At 41.7% G+C, this 19,054-nt stretch overlaps 1 protein-coding gene across 1 annotated transcript; it reads left to right on the top strand.

Annotated features, from left to right (window-relative positions):
• The first annotated feature begins 532 nt into the window (after positions 1-532).
• On the top strand, positions 533-18,127 carry LOC112561502. The gene is made up of 19 exons (XM_025234036.1): positions 533-1,087; positions 3,288-4,688; positions 4,957-5,156; positions 5,847-5,972; positions 6,208-6,364; positions 7,021-7,146; positions 7,346-7,438; positions 7,886-8,052; positions 8,625-8,730; positions 8,939-9,054; positions 9,597-9,810; positions 10,073-10,186; positions 10,601-10,649; positions 11,054-11,243; positions 11,746-11,894; positions 12,344-12,477; positions 13,030-13,227; positions 13,529-13,561; positions 14,216-18,127. The coding sequence occupies exons 2-19, from the start codon at positions 3,300-3,302 to the stop codon at positions 15,764-15,766; spliced, it is 5,112 nt and encodes a 1,703-aa protein (XP_025089821.1). The 5' UTR covers positions 533-1,087; positions 3,288-3,299; the 3' UTR covers positions 15,767-18,127.
• The last annotated feature ends 927 nt before the right edge of the window (positions 18,128-19,054 follow it).

Raw genomic sequence — 19,054 nt, 5'->3', positions numbered from 1 at the left:
GGTGGCACGCTACCCTCCGACGGAAGGGGCGATACACTGCTGTCCGTTTTCGTCAGTTAAAAGGTGATACAAAACAAAAGCTAAATAATAAAAAAAGGACGATTTACTTATATTTATAAATGTTTAACAGATTCTTTGGCAAAAGATAAATTTAACGTTCCCCTTCTCACTTCTCTGCAACATTTCTCTCTTCTCTCCCAGTTTTGTCTCCACTACAATTAATTTTTCGCCACCTCCTTCTTAAAATACTTCGACTCAGTCTGTGATGCTGACTATCGCCGTCTGTACTTCCTGAATGTAGGCTCAGCTATCGGTACGATTCATCCTTGTTTTTTTCTCCACCGCTCCCTGCAGATAACATTATTCTTGTGACATTAACACCACCTCCTCCCTTGTAAAGACGGTCTCACGCACTGGCTCACTGCACGCACGCACGCACGCACGCGACGATGTAGCAACTATTCGTAGTGTAGGCAGCACGAGGCGGATGTTATACACACCCTAGCTCGCTCATTGCCTACTCTAATCTTACTCCACATCAAAGCCAAGCTGCTGGCTTTGGTGTCACATTACAGGCAGCACAAATTTGCCGACATGGATCACTGTGTTTGAAATGTGAATGTCAACGACTGCCTCTCGTTTACTCCGAGGATATTTCTGGCAATGTGTTGCTAGATTCTATTTTTAAAACCGGGAATTCCCGTTGCGTCGTGGTTCTGACAGGACGAGTGGGTGAGATTAGTCAGACCTCGATATTAGTGAGGTTCGTGAGGGTGAGGGGCAGGCTTCAGTCTGGAGGGCTTGGGCCGGATAAGCCTAGTCGTTTGTAGCCTACTCAGCTCGTGATCTAGTGAAGTATACATTTCTTTTTGGAGTTGCTGACTTGTTTTCTCAACCAGGAAGTTGGCAGGTTGGTGGTTTACAACGACAGACACACGGATGTATTCCTAGAAAGTTTGCTGCCTGTGCTCTGGTCTGGGTCTTCGAGCAACAAACCAGGAACAAGTTGGTTTTTACTGAGATTATTGTGAAAAGAGACGATGGATTATGGTGGTTGGCTGGATTCCGTGTGTGGTGTGTGATCAAGGTAGGTTTTGAGTTAATGAACCGGTCGGTAACTAGTTTGAGTAATATTGCCAGTTCATCAAAGAAATATGTCGATGTCTCATTGGCTTGAATTATCGTCAGCGAATCTCAATGCGCAGTTTGTCGTGTTTGTTTTATTATTATTTATTTTCCTTCCTCGTAGACTGTATAAAATGAGACTGTAGGCTTTTACAAGGCTTCACTGTACAGTCTGTTGGTATATACAACTTGCTTCACAACCTGCTCATGTTTCACGACATGTGGCGACAGGACAGTTTATAGTGTCTGTGTAGTACAATCCGTAGATTGAGCCTATCTTGACCCTATAGTGTCAGATTGACCTGGGAAACCCAGGCCGCTGGAACTACAGAAACACAATGACAAGATGTTTCCCGGAAAACGGGATGACGGGATGGAAGGTGTGGGTGTAGACAACAGTTTCTTGAAAATTGTGTCGAACACGAGCACGAGTGGACAGGTGAGGAAGGTGCGAAAGGCCGTCAGGTCCACAACAGTCTGTCATGTTCATCAGAAGATGTAGGTTTCGACGACAATGGCAATCCCCAAAAGTTTTGTAACCAGAGTAAATTTTTGTTAAGTTTTGGACGATAATATTTTAAACTTTCGTGTGGCGAATTGTGAAATTATCAGGTGATGATTTTACTTATCGATTTTTTTATTTTGATGATCAATTAGGTGTTTGTTTGTCACAGACACAAACTACGCCTAAACCGACATTTTAATATCAACAACAGTTACAATAATAATTCATATTTTAACAAATGTACATCCCTGAGATTATGTACATTTTGTCCACTGATTTCACTGTAATATTCTGAGATTTAAGTGTGTGGGTTTTTTGTTGTTGTTTTTTTTTCTGTCCGTCCTTTTCTGGTCGCTTGGTCACACCCAGAATCACATTAGGGTTCGTCATGGTAACAAGAAAGGATATTCATTGGTAAATGTTATTTGGCCTCAAATATGCTAGAATGACACAACAGCTTATTGTGAAACTGCGATGTGAAACTGAAAATAAGAAATGTCCATTACCTTTATAAATAGAAGGTTTAAACATATTGAAAATACAAAGAATCTGTATTTTAATTAGAAAGTAAGATGCTGCTAGAAGATGTTCAAACCCATTCATCCAAAATAAGTGAAAGGAGAGAGAAGACAGTCTCGCAACTACATTTTTCATTTTTACATCCACAGACCATAGAATGACAAAATAGTCAAACACACACAAAGACACAAAGTAGTCAAACACACACACAATGACACAAAATAGTCAAACACACACACACAAAGTAGTCAAACACACACACACACATTCACACTCACACGTACGCACGCAAGCAAACATACATGTATATCAATAATTGTTTCGAAATCCACGCACACGAACTTCTGTGTCATATAAATCTTTTTCTCCACCCTCTTTCTATCTGACCGGGTTGGTGTATCCGGTCTGATGTTTTGCTGTTAGGCTGTTTTTTTGTGGGGAAAACCGTTGTGAGAGGTCTATTTTTTTAAGCGTTAAGGATACATTAAAAATAGCTAGCGAGCGTCCAGACCTTTAAAGATATCTTGTCGCACGTCCTCATTTAGTCGGACCCACTTCGGGCCCGGAGTTGTATTTTTTTTTTTAACTTTATCTCCTTTTCTTTCTCTCTCTCTGTTGGAGGGTGGGGACTATTATAAACCACTGAGTGGTGATATCAATAATATAGATATTTATTTAGCTTGCAACTGTTCACCATTTTGTATTTAGATTGTCGATGGTCCTCTCCATCTGTACAAAAATACTATTTTACCCTAATTTGGAAATGTTGACCTATGAAATAACACACTCTCACACACACACCAGTCGTTTTCAGGTTCGTGTCATTAATTTGTGTTCCTTACGATATAGAGAGCACCTGGCATCATATTACTACATTTTACAAAAGATAATGTGGGTGGATACCACACACCTGCAGGGGTTGGCCCGGTGCATATCAATGATTTATCGTGAAGTTATGTCTCTTATTTCTGTTCTCTTCTTTTTTCTCTCCCCTCATCTGTTTGATTTTTTAAATATTTTAATGCGTTTATCTGGTTTTAGCTGGAGTGTTTTGTTGGCATATCTCTCAGAGAAACTTCGTTCACTTAATTAGGTTGATTGCTATCTTATTTCTTTTTTACTTTTTCCCATCGTGTAGAGGTCGCAGTTGATGGCGGGAGTGTTCAGCCATTTTCCACAGCCGGTCAGCTGGTTGAAGTGGCCATCTTCGACAATGAATATTCCTTTAGGGTTTGAGTCAGAGCTACAGTTTGATGGCGATTTGGAGGAGAGTTGTGGCGACGATTTCACGGAGACATCAGACGATGACAGCCGCTCGCACCTGGCAGACGCCACGCGCGTGAGTGAAGACAGGAAAGAACTGGAAGCAGAGAGAAGCACGGACGTCACCACGTCTGAGGAGGAGGAGGTTAAGACGTCTGAGGAGGAAGAGGAGGAGGTTGGGACATTTGAGGAGGAGGAGGAAGAGGTTAAGACGTCTGAGGAGGAAGAGGAGGAGGTTGGGACATTTGAGGAGGAGGAAGAGGTTAAGACGTCTGAGGAGGAAGAGGAGGATGTTGGTACATTTGAGGAGGAGGAGGAAGAGGTTAAGACGTCTGAGGAGGAGGCTAGGACATTTGAGGCGGAGGAGGAGGAGGCTAGGACATTTGAGGAGGAGGTCACGACGTCTGAGGAGGAGGAGGAGGCTAGGACATTTGAAGAGGAGGTTAAGACGTCCGAGGAGGAGGAGGTTAAGACATCTGAGGAGGAGGAGGAGGAGGAGGAGGAGGAGGAGGAGGAGGAGGCTAGGATATTTGAGGAGGAGGTCCCGACGTCTGACGAGGAGGAAGAGGAGGAGGAGGAGGAAGATCTGCATTTACAATGCGTGACAGGGGAGGCGAATCTCAGCCAAACTGCTGGTCAAGAGGACGAGGACCAACTGGATGTTTTAAGGCAGGTCGCTGCCTCGGTGGATGAAGAGTCGGGGAACAATTCAGGATCCGCGCTTTCTTATGACGAACAGGAAGCAGAGAGCCCTCGAAAAGTCGTTTGCCATGAGGGCGAAGAAGAGGTCGAGATCCTCATACAAGCCGCCGCCTCTGCGGACGAGAGCAGAGCGACCTATGGATCTCTTGCTGCCTCTGCTGGTGAGAGTGGCGAGTCCTATGGATATCTTGCTGCCTCTGTGGTCGACAGTAGACAGACCTACGGGTACGTCTCCGCCTCTGAGGACAACAATGGAGAGACCTTGGGGCCTGCAGCCGTGTTTCAGAACGACATGGAAACCAATCTAATCCAACAGACTGAAGAGGATGAGGAGGTGGAAGAAGAAGAGGAAGAAGACGAGGAGGAGGGAGAAGAGAAAGTAGAAATCCTAACAGAATCTAAATCTTGGGAAGACGACGAGGTGGAAAGCACCAGCCAAAGTTCATCTTCCACAGACGAGGCACCCGCGACCCCCGGACACCTCGGGGGTCACGAGGATGGGGAAGAGAGTGACATCATTAGGCAAGCCTCCTCGGACTCCTCCGAGGAGTCGAACAGTCTCTCCAGCGAGATGGTGAGTAGAGTTATGTTTCATTTGTTTGTAAGCATTGTTCTAGTGGGAGCAATAGCCGGGCGTTCAGTAGTTTCACAATAAGAACGTAGACATATTTCCCTGTGTGTGTTTATGTGTGTAAAATCACCGCTCATATAAACAGTAACAGAAGACGCAGGCTCAGCAGCAGCAGTGTAGACAAAACAAAACATTCATAGACAATGTTACCAACACTAGTTAGACAAGCCATCAAGAAGAGTGAGCGCCTCTCACTGAACTATATTTCCAGGAGTCTGACGCAGACCATGGAGAAGAGGAGAACGAAGATGCAGACGGCGATGATAATGCGAGGGTGCCTCTACCCGGCACTGACTTTTACTTGAACCAAGATCTCTTCAACAACCTCTACAGTCACCAGAAGGAGGGTGTTCGCTGGCTGTGGGATTTACACCATCGAGCGGAAGGGGGAATTTTGGGAGATGACATGGGGTGAGAATCACAGCTTTCTTTTTTTTAACTGAGGAGAGTGCACAGTGCTGTCAAAGCTGTAAGCATGGCTGCATGTGTAATGAGCACTGTGGTGTTGTTACAGTGTGGATGTGATGAGCAGAGTGTAAATGTTGTGAGCACAGTGTAGTGCAGCAAGAGAGGTGTGCAGTGTGAATATTGTTAGTACAGTGTGGATGTTATGACCAGAGTTTATATGTTTCGAGCTGAGTGTGAAGGAAGACTCAAGCTCAGAAGTGTTCACACATGCAGGACTACCTTTGATGGTCCTAAAGTCAAATTACACATGGATTCGTAAAAAGAAAGACTATATAAATGCTAAATTACATATGATTCCTTTGAGTCTTATCTGTCATTTATCACTGTTAGCCATTGACAAGTAGTGCATTTTCTAGATGTGCTGGCTCATGTAATTACACAGCTAGAGTTACATTTAGTGCTTGGTCAGTTCTAAATACTTTGCCTGCCTTCCTTAATGTCTCATCTACCTGTCGTCACAAGAAGCCCCGATGTTAGCTCATGTTGACATTAAAAGCTAATGGTAGTAGCGTTCTCTTGTTGCAAGCTCTTGAAGCAGACTCTGAGAAGTTAATGATTAATAAGTTAATGATTAAGTTAAATTTTTGTGGAAAAGCCATGATCATATAATAAATTCTCATAATAAATGTGTAGGTTGGGCAAGACAATACAGATCATCGCCTTTCTGTCAGGCCTTTTTGGGATGAGGATGCTCAGGTGTGTTCTCATTGTCGTGCCCGTGACTGTTATGGCCAACTGGCAGAAGGAGTTCAAGAGATGGTGAGTATGGCAAAGCCTTTTGCCCCGACCCTTTGCATCCCTTCACCAAGATTTATGGTAGACAGCCGAGAGTACTCTTACTGTGTTTAAGATTAATGGCGGCAAACATCACAAGCATGTCAGGAAGCAGTATATATATAGTCAGGAAGCAGTATATATATATATGGGCAAGACCTTGAGGTCACAATCTAGAACAGCAGACCGGTCATAAAACATGTCCTTTGACCTTTGACAGGGCTCCGAGAATAGCTGTGATGTCGTTTCATGGAACTCATCGTCACGGAGCGCTGCACAGTGTTCACCAGCATGGCGGCGTGCTCCTCACCACATATGGCACCGTGGTCAAAAGCTGGCAGCAGCTGTCTAAACGAAATGAACAGGACTTTGTTTGGGTAAGAAAAAAAACAGTTGTTTGGTTTTAAAAAATCGTAAATAAACTACTATTTACTCTGTCACTATAAACTGGGAAAATGAGTAAATATACATGTGCACTCTTTTTGAAAAGGTCCGAAGTAGCGCCAACACACTAACCACAGTCTATGCATGTGTGTGTGAGAAAGAGTTTGTGTGTGTGTGAGAGAGAGAGAGATTGTGTGAGATAGAGTGAGAGTTTTGTGTGTGTTTGTAGTCAACATGTGACAACATGTCTCATGTAAGTGTTCCTGTGTAATCCAAAGTTCTGGCCTTTACCCTATACAGACTATGACGATACAACAACAACAACACAACAACAACAACAACAACAACAACAACAACAACACTCCTAAGGAGCATGCTCTTAGCGCTCAAGAACAAGAACGAAACATAGACAGCATATGAAGGACAGAAAAACAAATAACACATGAGCTATCAAAGAATAAACAACAGTACTAAAAGAAGAATAAAGTCAAATACAGAAAACACAAGATCGATTGATCAGTCGTTTGATTGATTGATTGATCGATTGAGACTGCGTCCAAAGACCTCAAATTATATGATATCTAAATCATGTGTGTCTGAGTGAGTCCATGTGCACGCGACTCAGTTTATGTTTTCGTGACTATTCCAGGATTATGTTATCCTCGACGAGGGGCACAAGATCAAGAACCCCACGAAGACCACTAAAGGTGTCAACGCTGTGATGGCCAAGCATCGTGTCATCATGACAGGAACTCCAATCCAGAACAATCTTAAGGTGATCCAACCTTTCTATTTTTAACTTTTTCTTCGGCAATGACTGTTGCTGATTTTGCTTCATTGTGTGAAAAAAATCCAGAAACACCCTTTCATTGATTGTGACTAGATATGTTTGTGGGCGTGCTGTGTGTTCATTAGATAATCATGCTTTTTTTTAAAGAAACATTTGTTTAACACAATTATTTGGCATTGTACAGGAACTGTGGACACTTTTTGACTACACCCACCAGGGTAAACTGTTTAGGTCACTGAAGTCTTTCAAAAGGGAATACGAGAGCCCCATAGTCAAGGTAAAATATTGGAGCTTTCATTTCCGTGTATTGCAAGAAGAGATAAAATTTATATGAGGGAGTGCTTTGCGGTTGGTGGTCACTAGATCACCCGTAGTAATAAAACAAAATGATTGATATGTCAGTTTTTTTCATTTCGTTTATGATAGAATCAAAAGATGCTTCACTGGTTTTAAAAAAACTTTTAAAAAAAGTATAATAACAACAATAACAACAACAACAATAATAATAACAATAATAATAACAATAATAATAATAATTCCTCTTCACAAAGTTGCATTTCGGTTCTGATTGCCCCTGGAAATATCTGTAGCAGTTTAGTTTTAGGTGGCTTCGTGGAACACCAGGACTCGGGCACGCCCTCGTGCTATTCTGAGAAATGAAAGTTGGTGAACAAATCTGTTCCTGTGACTAGTGCAATGTATTTCCTTCACCTGATGGTTGCAGTCACGTGAGCGAGATGCTTCTCAGAAGGAGAGGAGACTGGGCATAGAGAAGGCCAACAGTCTGAAGGAAAAAATAAGCCCTTACTTCCTTCGCCGAACTAAAGCTGATGTCTCTGGTGATAAGAGTGGCGAAGGAGAGAATGGCCAGTGTGATGCGCAGACTCTCAAGTAAGCCACAAATGAGTTTTTAGCTGAAAAGTCCACCACTCAGCGAGCGTGAATTGTTTGTTCTGCTTTGAATTAGCGGTTTGTTTAGTTTTAACATTCCTTAGTCCTGCACTAAGAAATGTCGCCCTCTGTCTGAAATCTTTTGTTAGACTAGCAGCCCTTGTGTGTTCTCACGTGCTTTCCAACCTTTTATACTAGTTGTCTGCCGGCTACAATAGTTTAGTGAACACGAAAAGACCCAACATTTGTAGGTTGCTCTCAATACATAGTCTGTGATATCATCATTTACTGTTTTTCTGTAGACATCGTGTTTGTAAAATTCATTATAATGTTAAGTAAAGTACTATAACGTATCATGTAAAAATGGTCGATGGTATGTTTACTGTGTGTGTTTGTATGATTGATGCGCTTCTCTGTCATGTGGCATCACTATGGTCTTTACATCTGGTAAAGTGGACTGAGCTCACCTCCGTGTAGTGAAATGTGTTTTATAAATCCTATTATTACTACTACTACTTCTGTCCGCTACATGTACGTTCATGCACACTTCTGCTCACTATGTTCGTGTGTAGAATGCCGGAGATGACTTATAAAAACGACTTGGTCATCTGGCTTTACCTGTCTGAAAACCAGGTGAAGATATACCGGGACTTTTTGGAACTTGACAGCGTTCAAGAGGTAGGTTAGACTTAGTGTAGTAAACTGTACAAACTTGAACTCAGTACAAGTGTGCGGATTTTCTTTTTCGTTATTTATCTCTTTCTTTCTTTCTCTCCAGGCCTTCGTTCGTTCTGTTAATTTTTTCCGTATTTTTTTCTCTCTTTCTTACATTCTTATTTTTTTTAATACGCTTTGTGTCATAAATGTTTTTTTCATTGTTCACCAGCTGCTAATGAAGATTCACTCCCCGCTGGTGGCGCTCAATGTACTGAAAAAAATATGCGACCACCCTCGCCTCCTGTCTGTGAAGGCCTGCCATCAGCTGGGTCTCCATGGATACACGTACGATACATAAGTCAAGCTATTTGGACTTGTACCTAACTTGCATGTATTATTATTATCTACTTCAAACATTGATAATTACTCTAGGCATTCCAGTACAGAGAACATGTATTAAATGAATAGTGCGCGCGCTGCAACAAAAGCCATCAGCTATGAGGGCAAAGGTCGTGTGACGAGAGTGAGTTGCCATCGTTTTACTTCCTATACTTCTTTCCGCCGGATAGCGAGACTATTCAAGTTTGGCTAGAGGGGATAGACAAGAAATTTACGAATACACTAACAAGCGCATGCACGCAGTACTAGTCTATGTTCGCGTCTATAGAAACATTCAAGGATTTGAAAATATTCTCAAAGGGACAAACAAATCTAGAAGTGCCTGTCATCAGCCGTCGGCCTGTAAATAAATTAGGGACAGCTTTCGGTTATTATTACAAGGTCTAGACGTGTGTGTCTGAGAGAGGGTCCTTAATGACAAGCGCCTTTTGATGGAGGGCCTTGAAGATGTTGGCATGACGGTGACTTTGGTCTGTTGCCTGGCGCAGGCTGGACGAGCAGGAGCTGGAGCTGCCGGCGGCGCAGCAGAGCGCGGTGACGAGGCTGTTGGAGTTGTCTGACGACCTGCTGGTGGAGGAGGCCGGCAAGATGGGCGTCCTCATCGCGCTGCTGGACAACCTCCGGCAGGACGGCCACCGCTGCCTTGTCTTCTCGCAGTCTCGCAAGATGCTGGACATCATCCAGAAAGTCCTTCAAAACAGAGTCTGTAGTCCAAGTCACTTCTTCGTATTGTTATTCCTCACCCATAGCCTTAACATTCACTCTGCCTGTGATTTAGTTGTTATTGTTTGAGAAGTGATCTCACTGACTGGCATAAAAAAAAGTATCCAAGGAAGGAGAAAAAATACATTGCAGTCTATCTCTGAGAGATAGTGTGTGTGTGTGTGTGTGAAAACCTGAGATGTTTGTTGTTAGAAAATATACATCATGTAAAATGTCAGCCATCGTCCCTTACACCGAACAGGGTCACAAGATAATGCGGCTGGACGGGAAGATAACTCAGACTTCAGAAAGAGAGAGGAGGGTACAAGAGTTTCAACAAGACCAGACGTACTCTGTCTTCCTGCTAACAACTCAGGTAAGATCTGCCAAACACTTTACACCACGAAACACAACCCAGGTAAGATTCATCAGACACTTAACAACACTAAGTACTTCCAACATGTTTGCTACCCATTATCAAAAAATGTGGAAAGCATCAATCGATGTACACCACTCAAAACAATAGAATCAAGAAGAATCTTTTCTCTTTTACTAAGTACATTTTCTAAGAAGTAAGATCAACTAATAAATGTCAATCTCTCCATCTATCTATCCGTCCATCACTGTCTGTTGGACTGTCTGGCCTTCTAATTTGCCGCTTGTGCTTGTGAGAGACCTGAGCAAAGCCTATTTTTAACAGCTGCACATGTAATTACTAGATTATAGAAAAGTTAGGCTACCTCCGTAAGTAATTCACACAGGTGACAATTTTCATTTCATAATGTTTCAGGTTGGAGGTGTTGGACTAACCCTTACTTCAGCTGACAGAGTCGTTATTTGTAAGTGAGATTCGCTGTTTTTACTTAGCTTTTCCACTTAACGATAATTGAGTTGCTGCTGAAGATTTCTTTACATTGTACACACAAAGAGTAGAGGTACTTTAAGAAAAATTGTCCACTTACACAGTTTTGTGTTGAATTTTTTTTTTAAATGTTGGGGAACAAGTCACTAAGCATGTATGTGTCATATTAAGAGGATTCTTAAAATCATTAGCGCACCTGCAATTATCGCCTTTGTCCACTCAACTAAAACTTAATTAACTAAGCAAAAGAATTAAAAGAACTAAAGATAGGAGTGGATAGAAGCAGGGAAGAGAAATGAAAGGAGAAAATAGAAACAGTTAACATTGCTGGGAAAGTTGTCCATTCCGTTGTACGAGTCTTGCTTGTGACGTAATGCGCAGACGACCCCAGCTGGAACCCTGCCACGGACGCCCAGGCGGTGGACCGCGCCTTCCGCATTGGACAGACCCGCAATGTGGTGGTGTACCGCCTGATCACGTGCGGTACGGTGGAGGAGAAGATCTACCGCCGTCAGATCTTCAAGGACTCCATCACGCGCCAGACGACCGGCAACGCCAAAGATCCCTACAGGTGAGACATCGCCAGAACTTCACCTGAAAGATCCGTACAGGTCGGACACCATCAGAAGGTGTCGCTCAAAGATTTATATTACATACACATTCAGGTGAGACAGCGCCATGCTGAAAGATCCGTACAGGTCGGACACCATCAGAAAGTATCTCTCAAATATTTATTCAATTGAGACAGAAAATCTCGCCCTTATATTCCTGCATGGAAGACACCGTCAGAACATTTATACTCGAAGATTCCCACTTTGAAGACACCATCAGAAAGTAGTTTTCAAAGAAGCATACATGGGACACCCAGTCAAAAAGTTATGTTTGAAGATCATTAACAAAAACATAAAAATATTCATTAAACATACTTTTTTTAACAAAGAAAGTAAAACGATCATTAAGAGTCGAAGCAAAATGTGACTATTGGGCGATGGATTGGGAGGGACAGAGAGAAGGAGGTTGTTACAGTTGGTGTGAAATGGCGATAAACCGGGGCTGGTGACAATGTTTTTCAGGTACTTCACCAAGCAGGAGCTGATCGAGTTGTTCAGCCTGGGAGACCCGCTCAGATCCACCACACAGCAGCAGCTGCAGGGGATGCACGGCATGGACCGCCGGCGAGACCCTGAGTTGGATGAGCACATCGCCTTCCTGAGAACACTGCGTAGGTTACTTTCTTAGTCCTCTCCCTACCTGTGTGTACATCAGGCAACTAGAGACCCCCACTGTGGTGATTACTTAGTCCTCTCCCTACCTATGTGTACATCAACACCCACTAGAGATCTCACCTTAATGGAGTTGTCGTATTATCAGTGGTTCGCTGACTGGCTTCCATTCTATTTCGGAGCTCAGTCTGTAAGTCGTGGACGAATTTGAAATTTGTTTTTCATCACTGGCCAAAAGACGTATGCAACAAATAATGGAAAATATGTTGGGAAAAAAATCACTGAAACCCAACTGCATTCTACGGAATTTTTCATTTTTCAACTTGAAAATAACGCAGTTGTACTCTGTCTTTTATTACGTGGAATATTATTTTTTAAAACCCGCTGATGCTAGCAGTCGGTCAGAAATACCAGGTGCCCATAACAACACCTTTCAATTGTGTTTCAGCTATTTTTGGAATCAGCGACCATGATCTGATGTTCACCCAGGAGGTGCCACAGGAGGAAGAGGAAAAGGAAGAAGAAGGGGATTTCCAGAATGGCTTTGGTTCTGTTTATGATTACAGCGTTTACAGAGATAAGGTAAGAAAGCTTCATTGTAAGAGAACTATTACAAGAGAAATTATCTAAATCTTTTAAAGAGAACAAAATACTGTGATTACCTGAGAAACAGTTTTTATGTGAAAGCAGTAACCTCACTGAGCTCAGCTGTGACACGAGCTACAAGTGAATATTGAGTGTCTGTGGGGACTGTGAGTAGAGCAGGTGAGTGAGTGTCCATCATGCGTGTATGAGTGCTCACACATGTCTGGGTGTGTCTTTGTATATGTCTATACAGTCAGTGCTGGAACTGATAAATAAAATCATCTTATGTGTTTCATTTTTAAACTTACATATAATAGTGTGAGCAGTGGCGTCTGCGAATGTACATGAGAGATTGGTACTTGTCCAGGAAGTGGTGGTCATCAGTAAGACACGGGAAATGTCCCTTGACAAATACATTACTTCTTCAGAGAAGAAAACGAGACAGCTGTACGCGGTTTACAGAGAAGTTCAAAGGTTCTGTGATGTGAAGGAAATTTGTTGTAAAGCTTCTCATTTTTCTTAAGGCTGATGTTGTCTTTCTTGCTACAGGCAGAGTTGGCTCGATTGCTGTTGGAGACAGAATCTACAAACCAACCAGAGAGATCGAGCTACGGGGGCTACGGTGCCACTTATGGTATCGACGGTCTGACAGGCAGACAACAACATGCCAAGGATATTGTTGATCTCACTGGAGACGACGACAATGTTATTGATCTCACCATTGAAGATAACTTGACTGAAGTGAAGGTAAAGTGGACTTTAGTTTACAAAAGACATTCACTTACTTTCAGCCTTCAACACCAGCAAGTCACACTCCCCCTACCCCTTCAGTCAGTGGCACTGAGAAACTATCACTGACATTAGCACTAAAGGCATTTGCAGAAAATAGTGAAGAAATACAGTGTATGTGCCACAGAAATTCCCAGACTTACCTCACTATGGCATTGTTCTTCCAACGATTAGTGATATCGAAATGTGTAAAAATGTGACCGAGATTTTAATTATCGTTCGTTTTTGATGGATTTTTTTCTCTCTTTTTTGTTTGCAGCAGGTCAATCATCTGAGTGGCTGCCACTGGAAGGTATGTCGACCCCGTCGAGGGCAAAGTTTTTGCAGTTTTCCTTCCTAAATTTTAAAGACTGCACCGGGTGGTCAGAGCTATAAACAGATCCTGGGAGGTAGAGACAAAATAAATATATTCTGTAAATTTCAGAGTTTGAAACACAACCATTTATTTATTATCTAATTTCAAGGCTGGCGACTTGCACCTGTAATCAGCAAGTCCTGCAAAATCTCCCTCCCTCGAGCAGATGTGCTACATCCCAGGTGGTTGATGTGTACTCTGGGCTCGTAAATAATGCGCAGTGGTGTGTCAAACCCCTTTGAAGATCCTAATTTATTTTACTCGGCCAGCGAAGAAAAATATAAAATTTTTATAGTTTTGAAGTACATATTTGAGCCTGAGGAATGTAGGGATTCGGATACCCAAATACCAGATGAAGATGTCGAGGTAGCCGACGACGAAGAACGACTTCACTATTGTTAGCACAAGTCGATGTTTGTGAACTTTTGCTAGCTGCAGTTCGCCATTAAGTAAAGATGACAATTTTACAATAATGATTTTAAAATCCCAAAGGTAAAGAGTAAAATGTTGTGTCATAAACTTCAATTTTAAACATGTAAAATTTTGCCTAAATGACAGATAAGCCCTTCTGATATAAAGTGTTTGTTGCAGAAGCGGTACACGGCGGAGTTTGATGAACCGCCCTTAGAGGTTGTGTCCCTACCCCCCAGTCTGCAGAACTTTTTTTCCTCTGGGACTGTGGGACCGAACTCCGTAGACAGGACGTACTTCCGGTCTCTCCCGTTCCAGAATGTGGAGGATCAAGAGGGAAAGATCGGATACAGCTCAATCAAAACCATTTTTGAGGAAGGTATGAACGAAGGCCCGATTCAGTGGGAGGAACTGATCAATGATCTGTCAGAGGGGGCGTCTGGAGTCAACACAATGAGTAACGGTAGCCCAGAGGATTATGGTCCATTCGACCGGTTTATTTCTGCTCAGGATACTCATAGTGGACCTGTGCGAGATCCAGGCAGCGAGAATTTTCAGACCTCGGTCCATCGTCCTCTTGATTTAAGTCTTGGAGGCCATCTTCCTCACAATCCACTCCAGTACTCATTTACTGACTCACTGAGTGAGAGTGCGTTTGACGATTTACCGCAGCACACGGCTGGTCAACATGTTGCTCAAGAGACTCAAGCCCATCAACTCATTGCACAAAGCAAAGACCTGAATATTTCCGACAACCTACCCGTGTTCAGGCCAGTCGACAGTCGAGGCCAAAATCCTCAGACCAGTGAGGAAAGTCTAAACTCTTTTACAGGCTTCAGCAGATATCCTTCTTTTGCCGAAAATGATAACAGGCTTTCTGAAAATGGAACTTCAGACCAGCAAGCTTCATACAGATGGCACAGACCACTTGTCCTCAATACGGAAAGTCATCAAGACCGTCGTGCAGACTGGCAAAGTGTGTCTGAATACCATGACCAGCATCGCCTGCATGAGAATGAAGAATCGCGGGTTGGATTTCAGAACCCAGATGAGCACTCAGGTTTTGAGAGTCGACAAATCCCGACCGCTCTTGTGAACCAAGACCATACCTCCTTCACCGATGGTGAACAAAGTCAGGATATCCTTCAGCACTTAAGTCAAAGAGCTGTGCCAGAGAGCAGACTACTTCAGGGACCCTTTGATGCCTCAGACCCCAAATCTCTTATAGAAGTTGGAGAGAGTCAAGATGCCTTTGAAGACCCCAGCCAGCAGTCGGTTTTAGAAAGTAAACAAAGTCAGAATATAACTGAAGACTCTGATTACCAATCTGCCGACAGTGGACGAAGTCCGTTTGTCGGTGAGAATCCAAGGCGACAGTCTGTTCTAGAAGAACAAAGCGAGGATGTTCTTGAGAATCCAGACGATCACTCTCTTGCAAACGGCGAAGAAGCGCATGTTGTTCTTGAGGTCCTCGATGAGCAACCGACTGGTGAGCGAAGGTCTCGTCCTCTGAAGAGGAGTATATTCAGGACAGAGACAGCGGAAGTCACAGAGGAGGAAGCTGTGTATGTGCCTAAGCGCATGCGCACTTCCACTTGTGCTGACACTGATATATTGTTTTTGTCTGAAGACAGTATGTTCAGTTCAGACAAATCGCCTGAGACAGACTGTATAGACAGTTCTATGCCCCTGTACGATGGAGGTCCTGTGGTGTCACAACACGTGTCCTAGGAAAGATTTAGCACCGCGTTGCTATAGAACCCGTTGCTAGGAGTCGTTTAAATGTATGACTGCTCCGAAGCACCAGCGGTTAAAGGTCAACCCGAGTACGAAAAAAAAGTATTTTAATACCTTAATCTGCCTCATTACAAGATATTAGTTATCCTAATCCAAACTCTGGTCCGTTCAGTGCGCACCTTTAAACATCGTAGTTCTCATCAATGACTTCTCTTGCCCTCGAGTGATGGAAGCTCACCGTTAGCATGACTTCGAAACATTGGCAGTGGCAGCAGACTTCAATACAATAAGTCAAAATTTAGATTGTTCCAGTGTTAACATTTGTGTGACATATTAATCAAGGAGACCGATATTTTCGATGTTCAATATGTTTGCAACTCGAAGCTGTGTGTTGCCTTCAAGTGTCGAGACAGCGTGCTTCCCCCACATAGATATAACGACAGGATGGAATTGATCACAACTTACATTTTTATAATGCTGGATATAAATATTTTTACAAAAGTGGTGTGAGGTAGTGTAATGGATGACAGATATTCCTGGCATCAAGTTTAATAACTTTTGCAGTAAATGTTTAACGGTGCGAGAAGAAACTGGCCCCTTAAAAAATCCTTGATGTGTGTGTGTGTGTTCCTAAGAAATCCTTGATATGACATTCAGACGCTATGCTTTCTATTAATTATTGTTGTTCCTAATGATAAAAAATTTATTTTCAAAACTCTTGAATCTAAAAGTAGACAAAATGACAAAAGGGACATTTTGGCTGCTTCCTTCATTTTTAATCTTTCAGCATAATAGACCTTTACTCTCCGCATGCTCAATAATTTTGTACTCTTGCTCACAGCGCAGTCTCTTATATTGCACTTGGCATATATCAAAGTTTATGAAAATGAAAGTTTAATTCCAATAATAATAATAATAATAATAATAATAGAGTATACTATACTATTTTACAGTATGCTTAGTGCACTTTCTAAAAAACAAAACAAGTACACAGGTAAAATGCAAATAACATGCATATACGCATTGACCAACTCATATCAGCAAACAAATTTAGTGACATTTCAACAGTAATAAATACAGCAGTGAACAAGATGCGATACGATATGATATTTTTAATGATTCAGGCTTCTGGCTTAATTTCATAGGGGTACAACATGATAATACATAATGTAAAATGCATGTATTTAAACTTACATTTGTGCATTTATGATACACATGACTTTGTTTACTTTCAAACATGCATCAAATCATCCCAATCACAGATATGTATCAAGGCAATAATACAATTATTTATAAGCACAAATATGCACAGGTGCAAGTAAAGATATGCATTAAGTCATTCAACACCATATGTCAGTAAAAACACAGGTACAGAGATTAATATTTATCAAAACATCAAACCTGAACAAGAGAAATACAATAAGCAAGCCGTAACCACTCGGCATTAAGATTATAGCAGTGAAGTTCGATAGTCAAGGCGAAGTGAAAATGTTGATTTAGAAAAAAACTTTATTGTGTTCATTACTATTTTTGATTACTTGTGCTCACACTATAAGGTTAAACAATTTCTTGCGTGTCATATCATCGTATGCTATTCTTAAAGTGAATGAATAAATCCAATATCAACGACAACTTTTTCAGACGACGGTTACAAATAAACATGTTGTTATTGTCATTACAGTATAATTATGTCCATGTATACCCGGGCAAGAATGTTTAGAGCCAGAGTGAATTTGGACAGGGGAGCGGAGGAGGGGTAGAATTGAATTGTTGAAGAAGGCAGAGATTTTGACAATGTATTATGTGTGTGGTTGTGATCAGGAATGTCTCTTGCAGTCAACAGGAGCCAACATGACAGCATTGGCATTGTATGTCGCACATGACAAATCTCCACAGCGGAAGGTGCGTTTAGTTCCAGACTAGCGTTGCTCTTCTGTGCTGGAGACAAATAACGTGAAGATGGTGCAGACGACAAACGGTTTTTGTGGATTTTGTGCAGGACCCGTCAACGCCTTGCTATCATTGTGTGATAAAATCCGTCCAAGCGACATCTTTCCGAAGCAGGCATTATTGTCAAGCTAAGCCATTGCTTCTTTTGTATAGATCGCAGTAGCCTCTTCCAAATGAAATGTCGATTTGATGTTTAAAAATGACTAAAAAAGATTTACACTTGTTATTCCGTTGTTTTCAAGCAGTCGCATCGAGACTTCCTGTCTTGTTGGGGGAAGGGGACCACATCACTGCCTTGTTTCTATTTTGAAGACACAATATTTTAAAACCATCTTAAAATAAACAGACTCAAGCCTTCTGTTTAATTTATAAGCGGAAAGTTTGAAATAAATGTGCAAGCATTTTTCCCGTTGTTGACTTTTCTTTATTTTTCCTGACAAAATGCGTCAACAGTAAGATTTTTATAGAATTATGGCAGATAATTAAGGCACACAGACAGACAAAAAGACGCACAGACAGGCAGACTAGGTCCAAATTGAAAAAAAAGTCTTTTTGTTTTGAAATATGTTTTCTATAAAAACAGTAAGTTGTATATAGATATCTTTTTTAAAGAAAACAGGCCTAAGATACAGTTGTTAATAAACATATATTTGCACTCATATTTAAATATTTTTATAAAGGTGCGAACAGTAGTGCTATATTTTTCGTATAAAGGAACCACGTGATCGCTCGATAAACTGTTCGCTCTTCAAATTGCATTAAACACAGGACAACACCTCTGTACAGCAATCCACAGGTTTAGCGAAAAAGGCAATAATAAAACCATTGTGTTGTTAATTCATTTTTCTCTCTTCTATTGTTCACTTAAATAAAATATCAAGTACAATAGTATATAATATATTATCTGTTTTACAAATTGTCATATCCAAACACATGTACTTGGCAGATTTATTTAGAATAAGGTTATACATATTTGCTTCCTTTTTAAAGCTGTTCGAAGCTATTTCAACCATTTCACAGCGCCAAAAGCAGTGTTCGAATGTTTCCTTGTTACGAAATGTAAGTGATGTTTTCTTCTTGAACGACTTATTTATGTTCGTATCCAAATTCTTTGAACAAGTTACATTGAAACTATTTTAATTTATGGTTTTTATTCCCTGGATTTGTAGAAATCGGATGCCTTGGAAGTTAGGAGACAGGATGGGATAATTTTAAAACAAAAATCTGAATGCAGAAATACTTATGAAGGGTATCAGACGTCACAGGTGGTGTTGCAGCATTCAGAGCTGTGGGAACTGGATGTCAAGGTTTGTAAGGTGTGATGTCACGTGT

This window comes from Pomacea canaliculata, linkage group LG4 (genome assembly GCF_003073045.1).
Source record: "Pomacea canaliculata isolate SZHN2017 linkage group LG4, ASM307304v1, whole genome shotgun sequence".
Taxonomy (NCBI): Eukaryota; Metazoa; Mollusca; class Gastropoda; order Architaenioglossa; family Ampullariidae; genus Pomacea; species Pomacea canaliculata.
This window is presented reverse-complemented; position numbering and strand designations above follow the sequence as displayed.

Coding starts and splice junctions, on each gene's coding strand:
- LOC112561502 (XM_025234036.1), top strand. CDS start 3,300: ATGGCGGGAGTGTTCAGCCATTTTCCACAGCCGGTCAGCTGGTTGAAG. Junction 11,244..11,745: donor AACGCCAAAGATCCCTACAG/GTGAGACATCGC, acceptor AATGTTTTTCAG/GTACTTCACCAAGCAGGAGC. Junction 12,478..13,029: donor ACAGCGTTTACAGAGATAAG/GTAAGAAAGCTT, acceptor TTCTTGCTACAG/GCAGAGTTGGCTCGATTGCT.